At 42.7% G+C, this 22,548-nt stretch overlaps 9 protein-coding genes and 1 long non-coding RNA gene across 10 annotated transcripts; 4 read left to right on the forward strand and 6 right to left on the reverse strand.

The window, feature by feature from the left end:
* Nucleotides 1-800: 800 nt before the first annotated feature.
* Nucleotides 801-2,515, reverse strand: LOC114157238 (histone H2A-like). Its single transcript, XM_028038103.1, has one exon. The coding sequence runs from the start codon at nucleotides 2,253-2,255 to the stop codon at nucleotides 1,869-1,871; it is 387 nt and encodes a 128-aa protein (XP_027893904.1). The 5' UTR covers nucleotides 2,256-2,515; the 3' UTR covers nucleotides 801-1,868.
* Nucleotides 2,516-2,537: 22 nt separating this feature from the next.
* LOC114157204 (histone H3) lies at nucleotides 2,538-3,300 on the forward strand. The gene has a single exon (XM_028038065.1). The coding sequence runs from the start codon at nucleotides 2,613-2,615 to the stop codon at nucleotides 3,021-3,023; it is 411 nt and encodes a 136-aa protein (XP_027893866.1). The 5' UTR covers nucleotides 2,538-2,612; the 3' UTR covers nucleotides 3,024-3,300.
* An 803-nt stretch (nucleotides 3,301-4,103) lies between these two features.
* LOC114157849 (macrophage mannose receptor 1-like) lies at nucleotides 4,104-6,153 on the reverse strand. Its single transcript, XM_028039015.1, has 4 exons — nucleotides 4,922-6,153; nucleotides 4,486-4,833; nucleotides 4,300-4,388; nucleotides 4,104-4,205 (listed from the first exon to the last, which is right to left on the reverse strand). The coding sequence occupies exons 1-4, from the start codon at nucleotides 5,331-5,333 to the stop codon at nucleotides 4,104-4,106; spliced, it is 951 nt and encodes a 316-aa protein (XP_027894816.1). The 5' UTR covers nucleotides 5,334-6,153.
* Nucleotides 6,154-11,655: 5,502 nt separating this feature from the next.
* On the forward strand, nucleotides 11,656-13,495 carry LOC114157850 (macrophage mannose receptor 1-like). The gene is made up of 3 exons (XM_028039016.1): nucleotides 11,656-13,262; nucleotides 13,351-13,442; nucleotides 13,484-13,495. Exons 1-3 carry the CDS (start codon nucleotides 12,851-12,853, stop codon nucleotides 13,493-13,495), a joined length of 516 nt encoding a protein of 171 aa, XP_027894817.1. The 5' UTR covers nucleotides 11,656-12,850.
* Nucleotides 13,496-13,503: 8 nt separating this feature from the next.
* LOC114157263 (uncharacterized) lies at nucleotides 13,504-14,488 on the forward strand. The gene is made up of 2 exons (XR_003598110.1): nucleotides 13,504-13,883; nucleotides 13,978-14,488. It is a non-coding gene; the product is annotated as an uncharacterized LOC114157263 (long non-coding RNA).
* A 377-nt stretch (nucleotides 14,489-14,865) lies between these two features.
* LOC114157208 (histone H3) lies at nucleotides 14,866-15,616 on the reverse strand. The gene has a single exon (XM_028038070.1). The coding sequence runs from the start codon at nucleotides 15,552-15,554 to the stop codon at nucleotides 15,144-15,146; it is 411 nt and encodes a 136-aa protein (XP_027893871.1). The 5' UTR covers nucleotides 15,555-15,616; the 3' UTR covers nucleotides 14,866-15,143.
* Nucleotides 15,617-15,651: 35 nt separating this feature from the next.
* LOC114157214 (histone H2A-like) lies at nucleotides 15,652-17,508 on the forward strand. Its single transcript, XM_028038077.1, has one exon. The coding sequence runs from the start codon at nucleotides 15,912-15,914 to the stop codon at nucleotides 16,296-16,298; it is 387 nt and encodes a 128-aa protein (XP_027893878.1). The 5' UTR covers nucleotides 15,652-15,911; the 3' UTR covers nucleotides 16,299-17,508.
* Nucleotides 17,417-18,981, reverse strand: LOC114157224 (histone H2B 1/2-like). Its single transcript, XM_028038089.1, has one exon. The coding sequence runs from the start codon at nucleotides 18,093-18,095 to the stop codon at nucleotides 17,721-17,723; it is 375 nt and encodes a 124-aa protein (XP_027893890.1). The 5' UTR covers nucleotides 18,096-18,981; the 3' UTR covers nucleotides 17,417-17,720.
* Nucleotides 18,982-19,019: 38 nt separating this feature from the next.
* Nucleotides 19,020-20,308, reverse strand: LOC114157231 (histone H4). Its single transcript, XM_028038095.1, has one exon. The coding sequence runs from the start codon at nucleotides 19,522-19,524 to the stop codon at nucleotides 19,213-19,215; it is 312 nt and encodes a 103-aa protein (XP_027893896.1). The 5' UTR covers nucleotides 19,525-20,308; the 3' UTR covers nucleotides 19,020-19,212.
* A 20-nt stretch (nucleotides 20,309-20,328) lies between these two features.
* Nucleotides 20,329-22,413, reverse strand: LOC114157189 (histone H1-like). Its single transcript, XM_028038049.1, has one exon. The coding sequence runs from the start codon at nucleotides 20,959-20,961 to the stop codon at nucleotides 20,332-20,334; it is 630 nt and encodes a 209-aa protein (XP_027893850.1). The 5' UTR covers nucleotides 20,962-22,413; the 3' UTR covers nucleotides 20,329-20,331.
* Nucleotides 22,414-22,548: the final 135 nt, after the last annotated feature.

Consider the following 22,548-nt stretch of genomic DNA (forward strand, 5'->3'; position numbering starts at 1 on the left):
TACAGGCCGACCTTTGACCTCCCATTCACCAGCAAAGTCATTGAAAAAGCTTTGTGTAAACAATTAACTAGCTTCCTAACTATAACCAACCTCTTTGACTCCTTCCAGTCTGGTTTCCATGGTTACCACAGCACAGAGACCGCCTTCGTAAAAGTGTTCAGTGACATCCATATAAATACGGACTGTGGCAGAACCACAGTTCTGGTTCTGTTGGACCTCAGTGCAGCTTTTGACACTGTTGACCTTGACATATTACTGAATCGACTGGAGAGTTGGGTCGGACTCTCCGGTCCAGTGCTTAACTGGTTTGAATCCTACATAAAGAACAGGGATTTCTTTGTTTCAATTGGAAACTTCTCATCAAAGAGGTCAAAGGTCACCTGTGGGGTACCCCAAGGTTCAATCCTAGGACCCCTTTTATTTGATATTTATATGATCCCACTAGCTCAGGTTATAACAGGAAATAATATTAGCTACCATAACTATGCAGATGACACACAGCTCTACATTACGATGTCACCAGGTGACCTTTGACCCCATCCAATCACTGAACAGATGCTTAGAGCAGATAAATGTGTGGATGTGCCAAAACTTTCTCCAGCTGAACAGAAACAAAACTGAAGTTATTATTTTGGACCTAAAGAGGAACGATCTAGAGTTATAGATCTAGAGTTATAGATCTAGAGTTATAGATCTATATCAGTGGTTCTTAACCTTTTTTGAGGTACCGAACCCATCAGTTTCATATGCGCATTCACCGAACCCTTCTTTAGTGATAAATATTTTTTTTTTCCAAATTCATATACAAATAAAATTTGATTGTTTATAGTTATTTCTTTGCTAGGATTTAATCAAATGAGGCTCTTGTTGCCAAAAACCATTTCAGAAAGTTCTTCTGCTTTTAGCATCAAATCCAATCAAGATGGATTTTATCAGATTGACTTGAATATAACATCATAGTTTATGCATATGAAATAAATCACATGTGGAACAAGATCAATCTCTAATCAACCACATTGACTGTTCATTCTATGTTGCTCTTGTTCATTTTGTCCTTTGGTTTATTTCAGGATGAATTTAGAAGAAAAACAAAGATGTTATGAATTGTGAAGAAAAAGCAAAATAAAAGCAACACATGAAGACAAAGCAGCTCATTAAATCCACCGACTTTTAGTTCTCTAGAACTTTTTCTCTGATTTGCTTGGAGTATTTTTTGGCAGCCAGGAACACAGAGTTAAACTTCCAGACATTCAGGCCCGTATAACACAATCACTAAATATGTTGGAATGGCCCAGTCAAAGCCCAGAACTGAATCCAAACTATCTGTGGCAAAAGTTTAGAGAAATATATTTACAGACATTCTCTGAAGTGAATTGAGATGTTTTGGAGAAAAAAGGGCAAAACAATTAATTTAACTTTCTGTTGGTCTATAAAATAAAGTCCTAATCAAATCAAATCCTTATAAATGGTTATTAGATTAAATTTAATATAAAAACATTTTGCAAAGGACTGAAAGTTTAAATTAGGAAAATGTGTAACATGTTATATTACAGAGTGAAATAGAAGTTAAGAGAACTGCTGATGTTCAACTAGAGGTCAAGTTTTGTTGAGCAGATTAAACTATTTTATGATGATCTACAGTTTTTGCTTTGATGATTTAAAAGTTTGACATAAAACATGTCTCTGATTTCAGGTCTAAGATCAGCAAGTTTATCAAATGAGCAACAATTAAACATTAAAATAGTGAAGAATGTGAACAGAGTTATTAGTGTTTTTGGTTGGAAGCAAAGCTCTCATGATGAAGGAGTGTGTGGCTCTTAAAAGAGCCGTTGTGTGTTTGTTGCTGAGCAACAACAGCAGCAGCAGGTTTACTTGGCCTTGGCGGCCTTCTCGGTCTTCTTGGGCAGCAGCACCGCCTGGATGTTGGGCAGCACTCCACCCTGAGCGATGGTGACTCCACCCAGCAGCTTGTTGAGCTCCTCGTCGTTGCGGACGGCCAGCTGCAGGTGACGGGGGATGATGCGGGTCTTCTTGTTGTCGCGGGCGGCGTTCCCAGCCAGCTCCAGGATCTCAGCGGTCAGATACTCGAGCACAGCGGCCAGGTAGACGGGGGCTCCGGCACCGACCCGCTCCGCATAGTTGCCTTTGCGCAGCAGCCTGTGAACGCGGCCCACCGGGAACTGGAGTCCGGCTCTAGAGGAGCGGGTCTTGGCCTTCGCTCGGGTTTTTCCTCCGGTCTTTCCGCGGCCACTCATTTTGTTGCTTCTTGTTTCTGCAGACTCAAGAAAATGTGACCAGCAGCGGCTGAAAGCTGCTTTATATGTCCGCGGAGAGGAGCGGGACGATGCTGGCGACCAACCAGAAAAGCTCCCAGCAGAGCGGGACGGAGAGGCGGACTTTTTGAACGCAGCTTCCTCCAATGAGCGGCGGACATTAAGCCGGGAGGCGACGCCTCTGGGCGGCGCTGAGCTCCAGGAGGAGCCGCTAACCAACCAGGATCCGGAGCGGAGCTGCAGCGTCACAGAGACACGCCCAGAGCCGCAGCTTAAGAGCAGCGGAGCCTCGGCGGTTCGCCACATTTCTCTCCTGATCCCGAGCAGAGAAGCAGAATCATGGCCAGAACCAAGCAGACCGCCCGTAAATCCACCGGAGGCAAAGCCCCCAGGAAGCAGCTGGCCACCAAGGCAGCCAGGAAGAGCGCTCCGGCTACCGGCGGCGTGAAGAAGCCTCACCGCTACAGGCCCGGTACCGTGGCTCTGAGGGAGATCCGTCGCTACCAGAAGTCGACGGAGCTGCTGATCCGCAAGCTGCCCTTCCAGCGTCTGGTCCGAGAGATCGCTCAGGACTTCAAGACCGACCTGCGCTTCCAGAGCTCCGCCGTCATGGCTCTGCAGGAGGCCAGCGAGGCCTACCTGGTGGGTCTGTTCGAGGACACCAACCTGTGCGCCATCCACGCCAAGAGGGTCACCATCATGCCCAAAGACATCCAGCTGGCCCGCCGCATCCGCGGAGAGAGAGCTTAGAGGCTGCAGCTCCAACAAACACACAACGGCTCTTTTAAGAGCCACACACACCCAGTTTAACAGCTCTTCCTGTTGCGTCTTAAACTTTCCTGCTTTATACAGACAAATCTGGAGATTTTTTTTTTCTTTTCACACAGATCTACAAGTTTACTTTTGTCCTAAATAAAATAAGCTGTTTTATCTTATATCACCACCATTGTGCATAAAAACTGAATGTTGATCCATAACTTCAAGCCTGAATCTGATTTCTGTAGAAATAAAGTTGTTTTATTTCTTTCTCAGTCACATCTGAACCTCCATCACCATATGAAGGAAACATCACTTCAGTTTATATTTTTGCTCCTTTTCCTCATTTTATGTTCCCCATAACTAAATGTTGTAGTTAAACAATATACTAGCTTTAGTATCACAAAGTACTCAAACAAGTGTTAAATTAAGCACCATATGTTCATGCAACTTAACTTAGATTATTAAATACAGTTCAAACTATTCTTCTATACAAAAGGTCTCATTGCTGCTTCCTGATGTTTTCACATTGTTTTAAATCTATTTTGGCTCCAGAGCTGCTGCCGTTCAACAGAACTCATAATCAGAATAATGCAGTCATTTTCCTCTCTGCCTTTTTCCTCCAGTGACATATAACATTACAGAGACTTGGGACAAAATAAGTTTATTATTAATATACACACGTAGAATAAGAGTTTGACAAAAGTCACACAATCCAGTGATTGTGTGACTTTTGATCCAATCCAGTGGATCGAACCAAAAGAAGCTCAGATTAGTTCAAAGCAGCAAAACAGACCTTTATTGAATCATGAATCTTTGGTGATGAGTTTCTTGCCTCAATCCGTCAATCTTTACCTACTTCTATAAATTCTACATCAGATTAAAGTCAAGACTGTGATCCAAAATATATATAAAAAATAAAATTTAAAAAAATTCAATTCTAAAGCTAATTTTTCATTATTACAAAATCATAAAAAAACACACATTACAGATTGAGGCTGTATGATTACATTTGAACTGCCAGTGACCAGAGATATAACCAGATTTATATCGTACTAAGTTGAGATTAATAACTCAGAGTTCGGCCTTCTTCTTCTTAAAGACGTCTCCGTCAGGCTGCTCTCTCCATTTCAAGGTGGTTCCACTCATTCCATTCTCATTCAGTCTGTCCTGCAGCTGGTGAGTGAAGTATGGGTTTGGGGGATGGGTTGATTAGATTGATTAGTGCTCCAAAGGACTGTACTTTTTTTTTTTAATCTTCAAACTTTACCTTCTTCAGGATGTTTACCATCACAAGCGGATCGTTCAGATTGACAGAGTCCTCAGTCTTCAGTCTCAGCTTCACAAGCCGTTTCATTTCTACGTTTTAAACAAGAAAAATGAAGCTACACTTAAAAACTGCAGCTCATGTTGTCCTACATGCACATCAATAAGTGAATACCATTTAAACACTTGCCTGGGAGGCTGTGGCAAACAAATGACCTTTTTGTTTCACATGAGCGAAACCTCCATTGCCCTGGACTCCATGTGACTCCACAAATGATTCTGTTGGAGCCTATTACGTTGAAAACGTCTGCCCAGTTTCTGTAGACAAATCTGCTCCCATCAGACCAGTGAAAGTTTGGATCTCTAAACAGACCAATCCATACAAAGGCCGGACTAGGAAGCAAACTTTGAGCTCTCTGGTTTTCTGTGTGGTTCCTGATGGTAGCCAGGTCTCTGAAGTTCTGCCTGCAGTACTTCTGAGCATCGGACCAGGATCTGGGTTCATTGACCAGAACATATTCAGGATTCTCCTGTGTGCCTGCAGTAGAGAATGAAAACGAGCAGCATTTGTACATTTTATGATCAAGTCTTTGTTAGAACTGAATGTAGTAGTTGCTTCTCATTACCGTTGTAGCAGATAAATGGGTACGAGATGCTGCAGGAATCATCCCAATATTTGCCATTTTTAGCAATCAACACACAGAACTGGTAGGCATAATAAAAATCTGGTTCATCATCAGAGGTTTCCCAGTCCCTGTATTCAGCCCCGCTCCCTGTGAAACCATCAGACCACCTCCAGTCCATCTCACTGTACAAACCGATCCAGACCTCCGATGTGTGACCAGCAGATGAAAGCGTTTCCAAAACTCGCTCCACTTCTGTGAAACTCTGGATGGTGGCCAGGTCTGTGTGTTTCTGTCTGCAGTAGGCCTGAGCTTCGCTCCAGGTGAAAGATCCACTGACAAAGTGATACTGATGCTGGTCGCATGTGGAGAGGATGAACCTCTCTGTTAGGAGAAAAACAGAAACTTTCCTCATAATCTCTCAGGGCCTTTTTCCACCAATGTAACTTTTTCACAGCATTACAGCAATTAAAAGTAATGATAGTCCATAAAAAATTAAATCAACAGAATGTTCCCATGTTCAAATCTGACCACCTCCACTATTTTATGTCTCTGTGTGCGTAACAGATCCCAGAACATCATGTTGCAGATTTTCCTACATTTTCCCCCCTCACTGTTTTTCTGGAAGGCTTTTACAACCAACATAACCACTGAGCTTGTTTCTGTAGTGTGGCCACTGAGTTTCTATTCAGTAGCCGTAGAAACTTCACCTCCTTCCCCCAGGCTGTCTCCTCAAGGAACATAATAGATGCACATTATAACTCGAGTAGCTACTCTACTGAGAAACAACTTAGGCACATTTGCAGCATTTTAATCTTCTGCCCATCTGCATTGTTTGTGTCCACAAACATGGCCAGTAGAGTCAGACTGTATTCTGATTCTAATAGGGCCATAAAGTTAATAATGGTGCAGTCCTATCGGCTATTCAGCTCAGTGTTTGGGTCTTTGTTGTCCCTGACGACGTTACGTGAGGTGATCTGGTCTCCTTTATCAAGGTGCGAATTGCTGAAAAACGTCCTGAAGAAACAACAAAAGAAGTCCAGATTTCTTGTACTGGACTTGAGAACTTAGGAATGTCTAAAAATGACTGATTACGGTTGAGTGGTTGATCTATGAAATTGAAAATACAGTCATGTATTTGTCACACAAGTATGTCAGGATTTGTCTGTCTGAAATTTGTACAAAGTGAGCGTGGGAGATCTTTTGTTTTTAAAACATGGTTTAGTCACTACACAATCCAGAGCTTCACTCTATGAAGAACATTTAGGATTTTGCAACGCTTGACTGAAATAAATTTGATTATATATACAGATGGTTCAAAAGATTTAGTTTCAAATAAAACCGGATTTGCTTTTGCTATTCCTGAACTAGATATATTTATGAAACAAAGAACATCTGACCATGTAGCTGTGTAAACAATACTGATGGACTTACAGTGGGTAGAGCAAAATTACATTGAATAAGTTCCTATATGTTCAGATTCAGTATCATCACTAATGTCTATTATAAATGTGTCATGGAGTTGGTATATGAAATGTATGAAGTTCTATTTAGAATGACACAAACTCAAATCAAGATTAAGTTTATGTGGATTCCTGCTCATAAAGATATAGAAAGGAATGATATGGCAGGTGTCTTTAAAACAAAGTAGAAGTGTGGAAATAGTGTATTGTACATCTGAAATAAAATCAATTACTACGGGCAAAATGAAATCTGAATGGCAACAATTGTGTTAGGAAGGAACTAAAGGTCGTCATTTATTTCATAGACAAAAGAAAGTAAGGAATATAGAAATAATGGGAGAAAATTAAGAAAAGAACAAGCAGGAATGACAAGATTGCGGCTCGGACTGGATTAAATAAAACTTTACACTTGATAGGTAAACATCCAACAGGTAGTTGTGAGTGTGGATATGGATATGGAAACAGTAGAACATGTAATAATTCATTGTGAAAAGTAAATATTAAGTAGAGAGAAGCTAAAACAAGAAGTTAAGAAATATGATATAGAGACATTAAAACTTAATAAAATATTAATTAAACATAAAATAACTAAAGCAGTTATTAAATTTTTGAAGGAAACAGGATTATAAGAATTTAGATTAAAGGGAGATCCTCTGGTTCAGATGGCGATAATACATCTTACCGCTAGATGTCACCCGCCGGTAAAAATGACAAAGAAGAAGAAAGAGGGTTTGAGCTTGTTGAATTTCTCTCAACCATGTTACAAGTTTGCTGACCCTTCATAAAATTAAAAATTAAAAACTGCAGCTTTCCCATTCATTTCCAATCCACCAGCAACTTCTGTCTAGAGTCCATGGAATAGTCGTTCAAAACACCAATAAAACAAATTACATGGTTTATGACAAACTAGAACTGGAACTTTTATGTCTTTTTCTCTGACCGTTCCCCGCCGTGTTCCTTGGGATTCATGAAGATCTTTGGTCTCTCCATTCTGTGAAAATCCTCTGATTCAGTTATGAAACAAATGGATTGATGCTGACATTACAGACAATACAACTATTTCCATATAAAATGGCCTCAATTTGTTTCAACTAGATGTGATTATTTGGTGTCAGAGCCAAGGGACCAGGATCACCTGAAACTAAAACAGTAAGAGCAAAAAAAATAACTATGAACTAAAATGGAGACTCATTTCAGAGTTCTTGAGACACTGCCCCCTAGTGTGCAGGGGCACACTTGGGGGCAGTCACCCTAATCAGTCACCCTAACACTGTATAACACCCCCCCCCCCCCAACTCCCACCCAGCCCAATTTCAATATGGGGGGGGGAGGCTGGTTGGTCAGTGTGGTAGATTTCTCAAACACTGACATCATCATCATTCCATAGATGAAGGAAAACTGTGATGTCACAACTAGAGTCATGCTTGTGATGTCATCAGCACTGTATGTATGTAGCAAACTGCTACCTTCTTGTCATAGCTTCCTGCACTACTGACGAGTTCAGACGTACGCAAAGCGCTTTCAGAAGGAGATTGTTTGCAGAAAAAGACAGATTTGAACCAGCACTGTTTTGTATAAACATGTCATATCCAACACAACAATACTCCAACGGTGGGATGAGACCCCAGCAGTCAGATTTTATAGCTGAACAACAGCAGCAAGGCTGGGAAGAGAACAGACCTGTGATGGACTTCCAGAGAGAGATCCAAAGACTCGGATCTCTTTTTGAAATGGAGAGAGCGAAATGGTTTGACGAGACCCAAAAGCTGGCCTCCACCCAAAAAGTACTACAGGAGACAAAAAATGAGCTGCAGAGGCAGAAAACTCTTAAGGAGATTTTCATGAAAATGAGCAGAGAGTTAAAGACAGAACTAGAGGCAGTAAAGACGTTTAGCAGTCCAGAAGCTATAAACGCTTCTGACAAGATGCAGCTGAACTATAATGATGACAACAAGGAGAAACGTCTGCAGAGAGAGCTAGATCAGATGACGACTTCTTACCAACACCTGAAATGGACGTATGAAGCTGATGTTTCTACGCTAAGACAACAAAACAAGGATTACCAGCTCGAAATAACTCGTTTGAACGAAGCACATCTGGAAAAAGCCAGGAACGACCTTGAGCTCATCAACACACTGAGAGCAGAAAAAGAAAGTCTGGACCAGAGAAGGAGAGAAGAGTTGTCTGTCCTGCAACAACAATCCAATCAGACAATAAGACAACTTAAAAGTATTCTGGATCTGGCTACTATTTCTTTTGAGGGACTTAAAGCCAGACATGAAGTCGAAGTTTCTGGCCTGATGCAGCAGGCAGACATTTTGAAGCAGGATGTAGCTAAAGAGAGGGAAGCTTCCTCACTGAAAATCATGGAGCTTGAAGATGAGAAGAAACATCTTATAAAAGAACTAACTGACTTCCAGAAACTGCACTCTGGCTGTGAGTTTAGTTTCAAAATGGAGCAGGAAAAAATGAAATCTCACCTTAAAGACGGAAATGAATTTGAACCACCAGGAAAAAACATGGCAAAGTGTCAAGAAGGAAATGAAAAAGACACAAACAGCATTTTTGACTCTGCAGCCAAAAATCAGGACCATCACTTAGAAGAAACACTGGAAGAGGACATTGATGTTCCTCATGGATCGAACAAGGAGGCAAATAATTTTATGGTAGAGAGAGAACCTGAGGCCACAGACGTGAGAGACAGCTGTGTGGCAAATCAGTCAGAGGAACCAGTGGAGGCAGCGGGCAAGAAAACATCCGTATGGAAAAGGATACAGGACAGTTTTAAGCTAAAAAAATCACAACAGAAGAAGAGCAAGAAAACGTCCTAATAGAGCAACTAGGAGAAAATATCTAGTTAATTTCTGAACCGTTTGCAAAACCCCCCAAAAAATCTCTTATTTTAGACCAGAAAAAAAAAATGGCCGTGGGTTTTCTCCGGGTGCTCCGGTTTCCCCCCAGGATTTCAAAAATGATGTAAATTGGGGTGATTGACTATAATGAACATTGTCCTCAAGAAAGGTAGCATTAATTTCTAGAAAACTGAATTTGCAAACGGTTCAGATTAGAGAAACATAATGTCAGGTGAGAGTTGCTCTCCACAGGTTGCTCTCCACAAGTTGCTCTCCACAAGTTGCTCTCCACAAGTTGCTCTCCACACGTTGCTCTCCACAAGTTGCTCTCCACAAGTTGCTCTCCACAGGTTGCTCTCCACAAGTTGCTCTCCACAGGTTGCTCTCCACACGTTGCTCTGCACACGTTGCTCTCCACAGGTTGCTCTCCACAGGTTGCTCTCCACAGATTGCCTTTTGTCACCAGTGTCTAGATGCAGTCAAGGTTTTGATGGGATCCGTCTTAGTTGCCTTAGCGTCGCGTCTCTGCTTTTTGCAGATGTGATGAGGTCCTATTGGCTTCAACAGCTGTGAGCAAATAAACTTTGTTGTCGGCCTAACAAGGCGAATGCCTGAACTGGAAAAGGAGTGGCCCTTGGTGGCCCTTGGTGGCCCTTGGTGGCCCTTGGTGGCCCTTGCTGGCCCTTGGTGGCCCTTGGTGGCCCTTGGTGGCCCTTGGTGGCCCTTGCTGGCCCTTGGTGGCCCTTGGGGCCCTTGCTGGCCCTTGGTGGCCCTTGCTGGCCCTTGCTGGCCCTTGGTGGCCCTTGGTGGCCCTGCCCATTCAGATTTCTGGCTCCCCACAAGACAGACTATGAAGATACTTTGAACTAACCAATAGCATACAAAGCTAATGCTGATGTTACACCTGTGAGTCACTAAGGAGAGTCTTGAAGCTCAGCACAGATGGACAGAGTACAGAAAAGATGTTGCAGTTTTTTTCCAAATAATCATGTAAGTTGACTAATGTTGTTGTATCCACAAAATGTTGGCTAGATGATGACTAGTTAATTAATGCCAATATATCATGAAATGCCTGTTAACATAAATATTAATGTTGCTGTTAACCCATGTAATATTCCTTGATAGATAGTTGTTGCCAGGAATAAACCCAGTTCTCTTTATTTTCTTTGCAAAAGTTGTTCTCACTGTTGCTTTTGATATATTTCAAAGAAATGTTTATTGTCACAACAGAAGGAGCAAAGAGTCGGAGAGGAGACAACAGACCAGAGGTCAGCAGCAGGACCATGATGTAGGATCTTCTGTTACCTGAGAATAATTTGCTTAAGACGAGCAAATTATTACTTATTAATAATTTGTTTATCACTAAGATAAGTAATAAGCAAATTATTACTTATCATACAGATAAGTAATAATTTGCTTATTCTCTAATTTCCACCCATACAAACACAAAACCAACACAATGCTTATGACCCACACAAATACAGGCTACAAGCACACAAATGTAGACACGTTGTGTGTCTGACCCACACAAAGACAAACACACACAATGTTACACAGCCACACACACAAACATATATTCCTACATAGCTTATTTCTTACAAATTACACTACGTTATAAAAATAGTCAAATAAACCTTACCTAGTAGATATGAACTCTCCTCTTGCCGGTTCTCAGGCTCAGATTCTGTCTGTGACACCCAGAGGAGGTGAAATGATCCCATACGCTCCATTTCGTTTCTTTTTGTAAATATTTCTGACAAAATGTAACTGTCTAAAAGTCTGTTACACAATTTTTTTGTTTAATTTTTAGCTTCACTAAATTTTTAGCTTCACATTTAGATATGGAAAAAGTTTGAGTCACAAAAAAACCCCAAGCAGTTTTGAATCTGAACTCAGATCCAGAACCGCACAGCATTCTGGGAGATGTAGGCAGAGGAATGACTTTCGGAGTTCTTCCTCGCTCTCTCTTTGGTTACCTAGCAACTTAGCCATTCTTTGGGTACCTAGCAACGACCTTTTGCGTAACTTGCACAGCAGCAGTTTCAGGTTTGGCCACTGTGCCTCATAACTGGAAAAAAAAATTAAAAAAACAAACATGTGGAGTTAAAACTGGATAAAATAGGACATTTCACGTCACCAGTTTATAGTATTTTGGATAATTAAAACAAAAGACTAATAAATAATGATCAATATTAACAATTATTGACAGACTGATGTGAAATACTTTTACTGCTATGAGTTTTTCAGCTTTATTGTCCAGCTTACATTCAATAGAGATCTAAAAAACTCGTTTCCTTCCCTTGTGAAGTGACGTTTACAAATGTAGCCTGGGAATCATTTAGCCTCACAGGACACAATAACTGGGGTCCTTAATGTGCAGAATATTTTATTTCCAGTTGAGACAGATTAAACAAAGCTGTCATTAAAATACTGACTGCTTATCGCATAAATGAGAATGTACCGACATATTTCAACAAGTGATGTATATATTTACCAATTTTCTGCCAAATCTGTCTCCCGCAGATGAAACACTTACAGTTCACATCCACGTTCGGCACGTAGCTTAGCAACACAGGAAGACAACAAGATGCATTTCCTGCCCCGTCTTGGGAAACAGCATTGAAACACTGCTCTCTGGTGGTCAAAATGTGCAGCACCCGAGACCAACTACCTGCACATATTTAAATATAAAGAACAAATAAAATTACATAACTGAACCAAAATAATTCGACATAACATTTATTTCTGTCCAGAGTTGCAAAATCCTAAATGTTCTTCATAGAGTGAAGCTCTGGATTGTGTAGTGACTAAACCATGTTTTAAAAACAAAAGATCTCCCACGCTCACTTTGTACAAATTTCAGACAGACAAATCCTGACATACTTGTGTGACAAATACATGACTGTATTTTCAATTTCATAGATCAACCACTCAACCGTAATCAGTCATTTTTAGACATTCCTAAGTTCTCAAGTCCAGTACAAGAAATCTGGACTTCTTTTGTTGTTTCTTCAGGACGTTTTTCAGCAATTCGCACCTTGATAAAGGAGACCAGATCACCTCACGTAACGTCGTCAGGGACAACAAAGACCCAAACACTGAGCTGAATAGCCGATAGGACTGCACCATTATTAACTTTATGGCCCTATTAGAATCAGAATACAGTCTGACTCTACTGGCCATGTTTGTGGACACAAACAATGCAGATGGGCAGAAGATTAAAATGCTGCAAATGTGCCTAAGTTGTTTCTCAGTAGAGTAGCTACTCGAGTTATAATGTGCATCTATTATGTTCCTTGAGGAGACAGCCTGGGGGAAGGAGGTGAAGTTTCTACGGCTACTGAATAGAAACTCAGTGGCCACACTACAGAAACAAGCTCAGTGGTTATGTTGGTTGTAAAAGCCTTCCAGAAAAACAGTGAGGGGGGAAAATGTAGGAAAATCTGCAACATGATGTTCTGGGATCTGTTACGCACACAGAGACATAAAATAGTGGAGGTGGTCAGATTTGAACATGGGAACATTCTGTTGATTTAATTTTTTATGGACTATCATTACTTTTAATTGCTGTAATGCTGTGAAAAAGTTACATTGGTGGAAAAAGGCCCTGAGAGATTATGAGGAAAGTTTCTGTTTTTCTCCTAACAGAGAGGTTCATCCTCTCCACATGCGACCAGCATCAGTATCACTTTGTCAGTGGATCTTTCACCTGGAGCGAAGCTCAGGCCTACTGCAGACAGAAACACACAGACCTGGCCACCATCCAGAGTTTCACAGAAGTGGAGCGAGTTTTGGAAACGCTTTCATCTGCTGGTCACACATCGGAGGTCTGGATCGGTTTGTACAGTGAGATGGACTGGAGGTGGTCTGATGGTTTCACAGGGAGCGGGGCTGAATACAGGGACTGGGAAACCTCTGATGATGAACCAGATTTTTATTATGCCTACCAGTTCTGTGTGTTGATTGCTGACAATGGCAAATATTGGGATGATTCCTGCAGCATCTCGTACCCATTTATCTGCTACAACGGTAATGAGAAGCAACTACTACATTCAGTTCTAACAAAGACTTGATCATAAAATGTACAAATGCTGCTCGTTTTCATTCTCTACTGCAGGCACACAGGAGAATCCTGAATATGTTCTGGTCAATGAACCAAGATCCTGGTCCGATGCTCAGACGTACTGCAGGCAGAACTTCAGAGACCTGGCTACCATCAGGAACCACACAGAAAACCAGAGAGCTCAAAGTTTGCTTCCTAATCCGGCCTTTGTATGGATTGGTCTGTTTAGAGATCCAAACTTTCACTGGTCTGATGGGAGCAGATTTGTCTACAGAAACTGGGCAGACGTTTTCAACGTAATAGGCTCCAACAGAATCATTTGTGGAGTCACATGGAGTCCAGGGCAATGGAGGTTTCGCTCATGTGAAACAAAAAGGTCATTTGTTTGCCACAGCCTCCCAGGCAAGTGTTTAAATGGTATTTACTTATTGATGTGCATGTAGGACAACATGAGCTGCAGTTTTAAGTGTAGCTTCATTTTTCTTGTTTAAAACGTAGAAATGAAACGGCTTGTGAAGCTGAGACTGAAGACTGAGGACTCTGTCAATCTGAACGATCCGCTTGTGATGGTAAACATCCTGAAGAAGGTAAAGTTTGAAGATTAAAAAAAAAAAGTACAGTCCTTTGGAGCACTAATCAATCTAATCAACCCATCCCCCAAACCCATACTTCACTCACCAGCTGCAGGACAGACTGAATGAGAATGGAACGAGTGGAACCACCTTGAAATGGAGAGAGCAGCCTGACGGAGACGTCTTTAAGAAGAAGAAGGCCGAACTCTGAGTTATTAATCTCAACTTAGTACGATATAAATCTGGTTATATCTCTGGTCACTGGCAGTTCAAATGTAATCATACAGCCTCAATCTGTAATGTGTGTTTTTTTATGATTTTGTAATAATGAAAAATTAGCTTTAGAATTTAATTTTTTTAAATTTTATTTTTTATATATATTTTGGATCACAGTCTTGACTTTAATCTGATGTAGAATTTATAGAAGTAGGTAAAGATTGACGGGTTGAGGCAAGAAACTCATCACCAAAGATTCATGATTCAATCAAAGGTCTGTTTTGCTGCTTTGAACTAATCTGAGCTTCTTTTGGTTCGATCCACTGGATTGGATCACACTGTCTGACTTTTGTCAAACTCTTATTCTACGTGTGTATATTAATAATAAACTTATTTTGTCCCAAGTCTCTGTAATGTTATATGTCACTGGAGGAAAAAGGCAGAGAGGAAAATGACTGCATTATTCTGATTATGAGTTCTGTTGAACGGCAGCAGCTCTGGAGCCAAAATAGATTTAAAACAATGTGAAAACATCAGGAAGCAGCAATGAGACCTTTTGTATAGAAGAATAGTTTGAACTGTATTTAATAATCTAAGTTAAGTTGCATGAACATATGGTGCTTAATTTAACACTTGTTTGAGTACTTTGTGATACTAAAGCTAGTATATTGTTTAACTACAACATTTAGTTATGGGGAACATAAAATGGGGAAAAGGAGCAAAAATATAAACTGAAGTGATGTTTCCTTCATATGGTGATGGAGGTTCAGATGTGACTGAGAAAGAAATAAAACAACTTTATTTCTACAGAAATCAGATTCAGGCTTGAAGTTATGGATCAACATTCAGTTTTTATGCACAATGGTGGTGATATAAGATAAAACAGCTTATTTTATTTAGGACAAAAGTAAACTTGTAGATCTGTGTGAACAGAAAAAAAAAATTCTCCAGATTTGTCTGTATAAAGCAGGAAAGTTTAAGACGCAACAGGAAGAGCTGTTAAACTGGGTGTGTGTGGCTCTTAAAAGAGCCGTTGTGTGTTTGTTGGAGCTGCAGCCTCTAAGCTCTCTCTCCGCGGATGCGGCGGGCCAGCTGGATGTCTTTGGGCATGATGGTGACCCTCTTGGCGTGGATGGCGCACAGGTTGGTGTCCTCGAACAGACCCACCAGGTAGGCCTCGCTGGCCTCCTGCAGAGCCATGACGGCGGAGCTCTGGAAGCGCAGGTCGGTCTTGAAGTCCTGAGCGATCTCTCGGACCAGACGCTGGAAGGGCAGCTTGCGGATCAGCAGCTCCGTCGACTTCTGGTAGCGACGGATCTCCCTCAGAGCCACGGTACCGGGCCTGTAGCGGTGAGGCTTCTTCACGCCGCCGGTAGCCGGAGCGCTCTTCCTGGCTGCCTTGGTGGCCAGCTGCTTCCTGGGGGCTTTGCCTCCGGTGGACTTACGGGCGGTCTGCTTGGTTCTGGCCATGATTCTGCTTCTCTGCTCGGGATCAGGAGAGAAATGTGGCGAACCGCCGAGGCTCCGCTGCTCTTAAGCTGCGGCTCTGGGCGTGTCTCTGTGACGCTGCAGCTCCGCTCCGGATCCTGGTTGGTTAGCGGCTCCTCCTGGAGCTCAGCGCCGCCCAGAGGCGTCGCCTCCCGGCTTAATGTCCGCCGCTCATTGGAGGAAGCTGCGTTCAAAAAGTCCGCCTCTCCGTCCCGCTCTGCTGGGAGCTTTTCTGGTTGGTCGCCAGCATCGTCCCGCTCCTCTCCGCGGACATATAAAGCAGCTTTCAGCCGCTGCTGGTCACATTTTCTCCAGTCTCCAGAAACAAGAAGCAACAAAATGAGTGGCCGCGGAAAGACCGGAGGGAAAACCCGAGCGAAGGCCAAGACCCGCTCCTCTAGAGCCGGACTCCAGTTCCCGGTGGGCCGCGTTCACAGGCTGCTGCGCAAAGGCAACTACGGAGAGCGGGTCGGTGCCGGAGCCCCCGTCTACCTGGCCGCTGTGCTCGAGTATCTGACCGCTGAGATCCTGGAGCTGGCTGGGAACGCCGCCCGCGACAACAAGAAGACCCGCATCATCCCCCGTCACCTGCAGCTGGCCGTCCGCAACGACGAGGAGCTCAACAAGCTGCTGGGTGGAGTCACCATCGCTCAGGGTGGAGTGCTGCCCAACATCCAGGCGGTGCTGCTGCCCAAGAAGACCGAGAAGGCCGCCAAGGCCAAGTAAACCTGCTGTTGCTCAGCAACAAACACACAACGGCTCTTTTAAGAGCCACACACTCCTTCATCATGAGAGCATCAAATCCTCTTTAGCACATTGTTTGTTGTTCTAATAGGTTTTGGTTGTACATCATTTCGTCCAGCGGTGTCTTAAAGTCATTTACAATAGAAAGTCAAACTGCTTTGTTGTGATGGGAATTTCGACTCTTTTTAGAGAGCCGGTTCTTTCGGCTCCCCAACTGCCCTTAATAAATTCTCATCTCCAGTTCCATATACAATATTTGTAAATAGGAATATTTCATAATAAATCCTCTTTCATTCAGTGTTATACAACCTTAATTTTATGCATTATGTTGTGAAAGCAGACATTATGTTTGTGTACCATTTTTAATGAATCTTTATATCTTTAACAAAAACAAATGAACAGAATAGTGCAAAGAAATCAGATCCATAATTATTCAATCTTCAAAATTATCTTTAATCTTCAGCCAGATGTTCTTCTCTTAGCTCATTATGGGCATTTTAAACACATACTAATCAAAAACTTTTGATTTTTCTGACAACAGCAGTGCTTTAGTTTTTTATTTTGAACAGCTGCTCTGACTGCAGCTTCTGTACAGTGGAAAGAAAATGCTGTTACATTTATTACTGTCATATGCAGAACAAAAGCTGTTATACAACAAAAGCTGAAATAATGCCGGACACTTTTCATAGTGATGATCAGATTTGGGCCAGTGAGAAATTTTAGGATGGTCAATACACCAACACTGGTCCTTCTGCTGACTCTGGTAGAGGTCAGAGGTGATGGGCCCTCTGAAGCCCCGCTTCAGGCTCGTGTCGGCTTGTTGAAAACCACGTGACTGGCAGCAAACGAGGCCTCGCAGTGCATGGGTCACGTGACTGCTTCATTTTGCGTGTCGGTTTTCAAAATAAAGGCGTGATGAGCCGCTGCTTCATTGGTTATTGTATTTGATCGCATCAGGGGAGGATTTGTCTTCAGCAGTGGCCGAAATAAAAGGAACCTTTTCTAGTTCATGTGCATTAATGATTTTGATGATGGCACTCATCAAAGTGTAATGTTTGTTATTAATTTTCTCAATGGTTGATTATGGTATATTTTATGACATATTTGTGTTTATTATGTAAAGCTTCGAAACCTCAATGTTGCTGAAATGTGCTGCACAAATGAACTTGATTGAAAAGGAGCCAGCAAGAAGAAAAAATCTGACATCTAATACTTTGAGATGATCATTCACAAGGTTCTTAAATGATAAAGAATTAAACCTTCACCTCCAAAATTTCTCACCTTCTTGAAATTTCCACCATTTCTTTGTTCTGCAAAAATATATCAGTCATGATCAAAGCTCTCCAGATGCAGTGAGTGGCTCTTAAAAGAGCCGTTGGGTTGGAGCATCAGCAGCAGAGCTGGTTACTTGGAGCTGGTGTATTTGGTCACAGCCTTGGTTCCCTCGGACACGGCGTGCTTGGCCAGCTCACCGGGCAGCAGGAGGCGCACAGCGGTCTGGATCTCCCTGGAGGTGATGGTGGACCGCTTGTTGTAGTGAGCCAGACGGGAGGCCTCGGAGGCGATGCGCTCAAAGATGTCGTTGACGAAGGAGTTCATGATGCTCATGGCCTTGGAGGAGATCCCGGTGTCGGGGTGGACCTGCTTCAGCACCTTGTACACGTAGATGGCGTAGCTCTCCTTCCTGGTCCTTCTCTTCTTCTTGCCTCCTTTGCCGGCCGTTTTGGTGACCGCTTTCTTGGAGCCCTTCTTGGGCGCAGACTTGGCGGGTTCGGGCATGTTGTCTCTGGAAACTTACAGCGACGAATGAGCTGCTGGAGAGGAAACAGCTGATATTATACATGCTGTATGGAAATTGAGCTGCAGCGTCTCCTGGCTGTGATTGGACGGCCCAGTGGATCAGGAAGGGTTTGAATTGAAGCCACGTGATGACAAAGAAAGGGCGGGAATCGAGAACGTTCTCCAGAAAAGTGAAACCATAAAAGCAAACACTTCAAATTTTCACTGCTTTTCAGGTTATTTTGTTGCTTGTTCTGCGCGCGTTTGTTGAGATACAGAAACTTTTTCAAGATTTATGTAGAAACAAATTCTATGAAAATTCTGTATTTCTCATAAACGGCAAGAAATGCTGATATGCTTCACTTTTACCTAAAACAAAGCGATTTAATAAATTCTCATTAAAAACCACAGAGAGCTAAAACCTCATTTGAAAATAAACACATAATCTTTCGTTTTTTGTTCAGAAACGGTGAGTAGAACCTCCCAATTTCACTTCATCTTTTTTCTAATTTAAAACAAAACATAAAATGTTTGGCCTACAAAAGAAAAAGACTTTACCCTGGATAAAAGATAAAAGTTAATCTTTCATCATGTCTTACTCTGCATATGATTAATTTATTCTTTCAATAGAATTTTTTAGGGTTCTTCCAAAAGAAATATAATTGAAAATTAAAATTCCTTAAGAAACTAACTTGTAACAATTCTGTCGTTTTTCAAGACTGAACTTGTAGTCTCTCTCCATCACATAGTGTAAAGTTCTTCCTCTACATTTCATGAGAATACATTTACATTTAAATTCACTTTTGATATTTCAGTTTAAATATCTCCCTGTGGATTCACTGATAAAGCAGAATAGTCTAATGAGTTCATGTATTGCCAGTTTAACCCTCAAACCTTCAGTAAAAAAAATCAGTGGAAACAAAACTTTACATTTTGTGTGAACAAGCAGCTACAATTCTTTGTTTTGTCAGATTAATATTAATATAGATACATTTTTACACTCATAGGTCGCTTATGGAGAGATTCGGTTGCATCAGACAGAAATTCAGCTCATGATCCGATCAGTGTTTGGCCCTGAAAAGGGCCTTTGTTTGGTTCAGTGAGCAAAGTTGTCGGTTTAACCCCCGAAGCCGTACAGAGTGCGGCCCTGCCTCTTCAGAGCGTACACCACGTCCATGGCGGTGACGGTCTTCCTCTTGGCGTGCTCGGTGTACGTGACGGCGTCACGGATGACGTTCTCCAGGAACACCTTGAGCACACCGCGGGTCTCCTCGTAGATGAGACCGGAGATCCGCTTGACTCCCCCGCGGCGAGCCAGACGGCGGATAGCGGGCTTGGTGATTCCCTGGATGTTATCGCGGAGAACTTTACGGTGCCGCTTGGCGCCTCCTTTACCGAGACCTTTGCCTCCTTTTCCTCTGCCGCTCATTTTGTTTTCTTCTTCTGTGGAAACACAAAGACGAATGTGAGCGCGAGCTGCGGAGCGTCGCTTTTTATGTGTGAGCTGCGGACCTATGAGGAGCCGAGCTCAGCAGCTCCTCCTACAAGCCAGATTGAGAACGTTCTTTTTAAAGCATTAATTGAACTTTGATGAACTGAAATTATTGGGTGAATCAAACTCCGCTCAACAGAGTCTGAAAGGAACAAACATCAAATAAATGTAGTTCTACTGGCTGTCATGTGAAGTTTGTGTTGATGCTTTTGTGCAGCTGAGGAACATGTGAGGGATTTCTGAAGCAACTTTCACTCCATGTAACTTGTCAATGATCAACATGAAAAGTTCATTTTATAAATGATGTGGCTGTTTAAACATTGTGACTTTCCTGATTCATGGTGACAGGAAGTGAGCGCTGTGTGAGCCTTTTGCTGGCTTTCCATCTATTCATTTGTGAACAGTGAAGTAATAAGCAGCGGCCAAAGACTCGTGTAGCATAAAGACACTAGATGAGAAGAAAAAGAGTGAAAGTTGATGTCTTCCACATATACTGGTATCCAGCCAAATGAGGTGAATCCTTTCTGAGAAGTGGAAATCCCTTGACTGTTAAAGTAGTGTGCAACATGTGGCAGCTACATTAATTAATTAATAAGCCATATAGGTATAAAGTGGTGTAAAAGTGTTGAAGTCGCGTGTATGAAGTAGAATGTGGGGTCAGTCAAAGTAAAGGACGAGCTCTTCAGCAGAATGTGTGTTGGCTCTTAAAAGAGCCTTTGGTGAGTAAAAAGCTGCAGCTGCTGTTTATTTCTTGGCCTTCTTCGCTGCGGCCTTCTTGGCTGCAGGTTTCTTTGCTGGACTTTTCTTGGCTGCGGCCTTGGGCTTCTTGACGGCGGCGGCCTTGGGTTTCTTGGCCGCGGCCTTCTTGGGGCTCTTGGCGGGCTTCTTGGCCGCTTTCTTGGCCGGAGCCTTCTTCGGGGACTTCTTGGCTGCTGCTGCCGCCGCTGCTGCGGGTTTCTTGGCGGCGGGTTTCTTGGCCGCTGCGCTCTTCTTGGCGGCGGGCTTCTTGGCCTTGACGGGAGCCTTCTTCTTCACCACCTTCTTGGCCGGTTTAGCGTCTTTGGGCTCCTTGGCGAGCTTGAAGGAGCCGGAGGCCCCCGTGCCCTTAGTCTGGCTCAGGGTCCCTTTGGTGACCAGCTTGGTGACGGCGGTGTTGATGCGCTTGTTGGCCTTGCTCACGTCCACTCCTTTCCCGGCCAGCACCTTCTTGAGGGCCGCCAGGGACATCCCCTTGCGCTCCTTGGACTCGGCCACGGCGGCCACGATGAGTTTCGGGAGGCTGGGTCCGTCCTGCTTGGCCCGGGGAGCGGACTTCTTCTTCGGGGCTTTGGCCGGAGCCTTAGCCGGCGCGGCTGCTGGAGCTTCCTCTGCCATGTCTGTTTCGTTCCTCGGAACTTGTGGAGCTCAGAGCGGGAGGCGGGACTTATAACACACATGAGAACCGTGAAGAGACAACTCAGCCCGCTGCTCTGCTGCCGCCTCGAAAAGCGGCTCCACTTTGTGTTTTCTCCGCCGACATTGAGCCTCGAAACACTCCGAAAACAAACATCTTACAAGACCAACGTTACTGAAGCAGGTAGAAAAGTCTCTCTCCTCCACGCTGAGCTCATGTTTGATGTCCGACAAGTTTCTCCTTCGTCCCAGGAGCCTTTAAAGCGGCCAGATTCTCGGTCTGTTTGCGCCGCTTGCGGGGAGTTTTCCTAGAATTTCGCCTCCGAAAACATCTAAAACCAAATTATACTAAAAGTAACAAACATGTTTCTGTTAGCAAAGACACCTGAGGACAGAATCAGAGTAAAATGGCAGCGGTGAAGTGATTTGTGGAGATAAAAGGAGACATTTTTCAGCGGATGTAAACACACCCTCAGGATCCCTGCGTGAGACAAACTGTTGATCCTCTGGCATAAACTTTCTGTCTGCAGTAAATGAAGATTCAACAGCAGCTGGTCTGAAAATCACCTCAATATCCAGATTTCGTCAGAAAGTGTTTTTTTTATTATTTTTTATTGTATCTAAGGAGCTTATGCAGGGATTTACATATTCTTACTTTATCAGTCAAAACTGGATGATTTCTAAAACATTCAGTTTATTAAAACTCGATCTTCTTTCTGACTTGTAGGTCTGAAGAGTTTTTCCACACCAACCTAGAAAAAAATAATTCCTTCATACATGAAATAATCTGTAGACATGATAAACACCAAACACACACACACCCACACACACCCACAAAGATTTCTGGTTCATTGTGATTCTCCTGCCAGGAACTATTTCATTTTTCTCAATGATCTTCATATTGTGTTACAGGAAACATGAGACAGATTCTACACTCATTATTAAATCATTTGTCATTTTATTACTTTCATTTACTTTTACTTTTATAGTGCACATCCACTATAAAGTCAGTACCAATGCTGTGCCCAAACAAAACAAATACAGGAAAAATGACCCAATTCCAACTACTTATTATAAAACCCTACAGGAAGTTATAAGTCAATAAGCTCCAGTTCTTGCTGTCTGGATGTTTTATCCTCACATTTCTTTAAGAAAGTTCTGCCTGTTATTGCTGCTGATCTGATCCAGATATTAAACTCTTCGCTCTCATCAGGCGTTTTCCCCCAGGCTTTGAAAACAGCAGTAATCAAACCACTGATAAAAAAGAACAATCTGGACAAATCACTACTGCAGAATTACAGGCCGACCTTTGACCTCCCATTCACCAGCAAAGTCATTGAAAAAGCTTTGTGTAAACAATTAACTAGCTTCCTAACTATAACCAACCTCTTTGACTCCTTCCAGTCTGGTTTCCATGGTTACCACAGCACAGAGACCGCCTTCGTAAAAGTGTTCAGTGACATCCATATAAATACGGACTGTGGCAGAACCACAGTTCTGGTTCTGTTGGACCTCAGTGCAGCTTTTGACACTGTTGACCTTGACATATTACTGAATCGACTGGAGAGT

The sequence above is a fragment of the Xiphophorus couchianus genome, chromosome 14 (assembly GCF_001444195.1).
Source record: "Xiphophorus couchianus chromosome 14, X_couchianus-1.0, whole genome shotgun sequence".
NCBI lineage: Eukaryota > Metazoa > Chordata > Actinopteri > Cyprinodontiformes > Poeciliidae > Xiphophorus > Xiphophorus couchianus.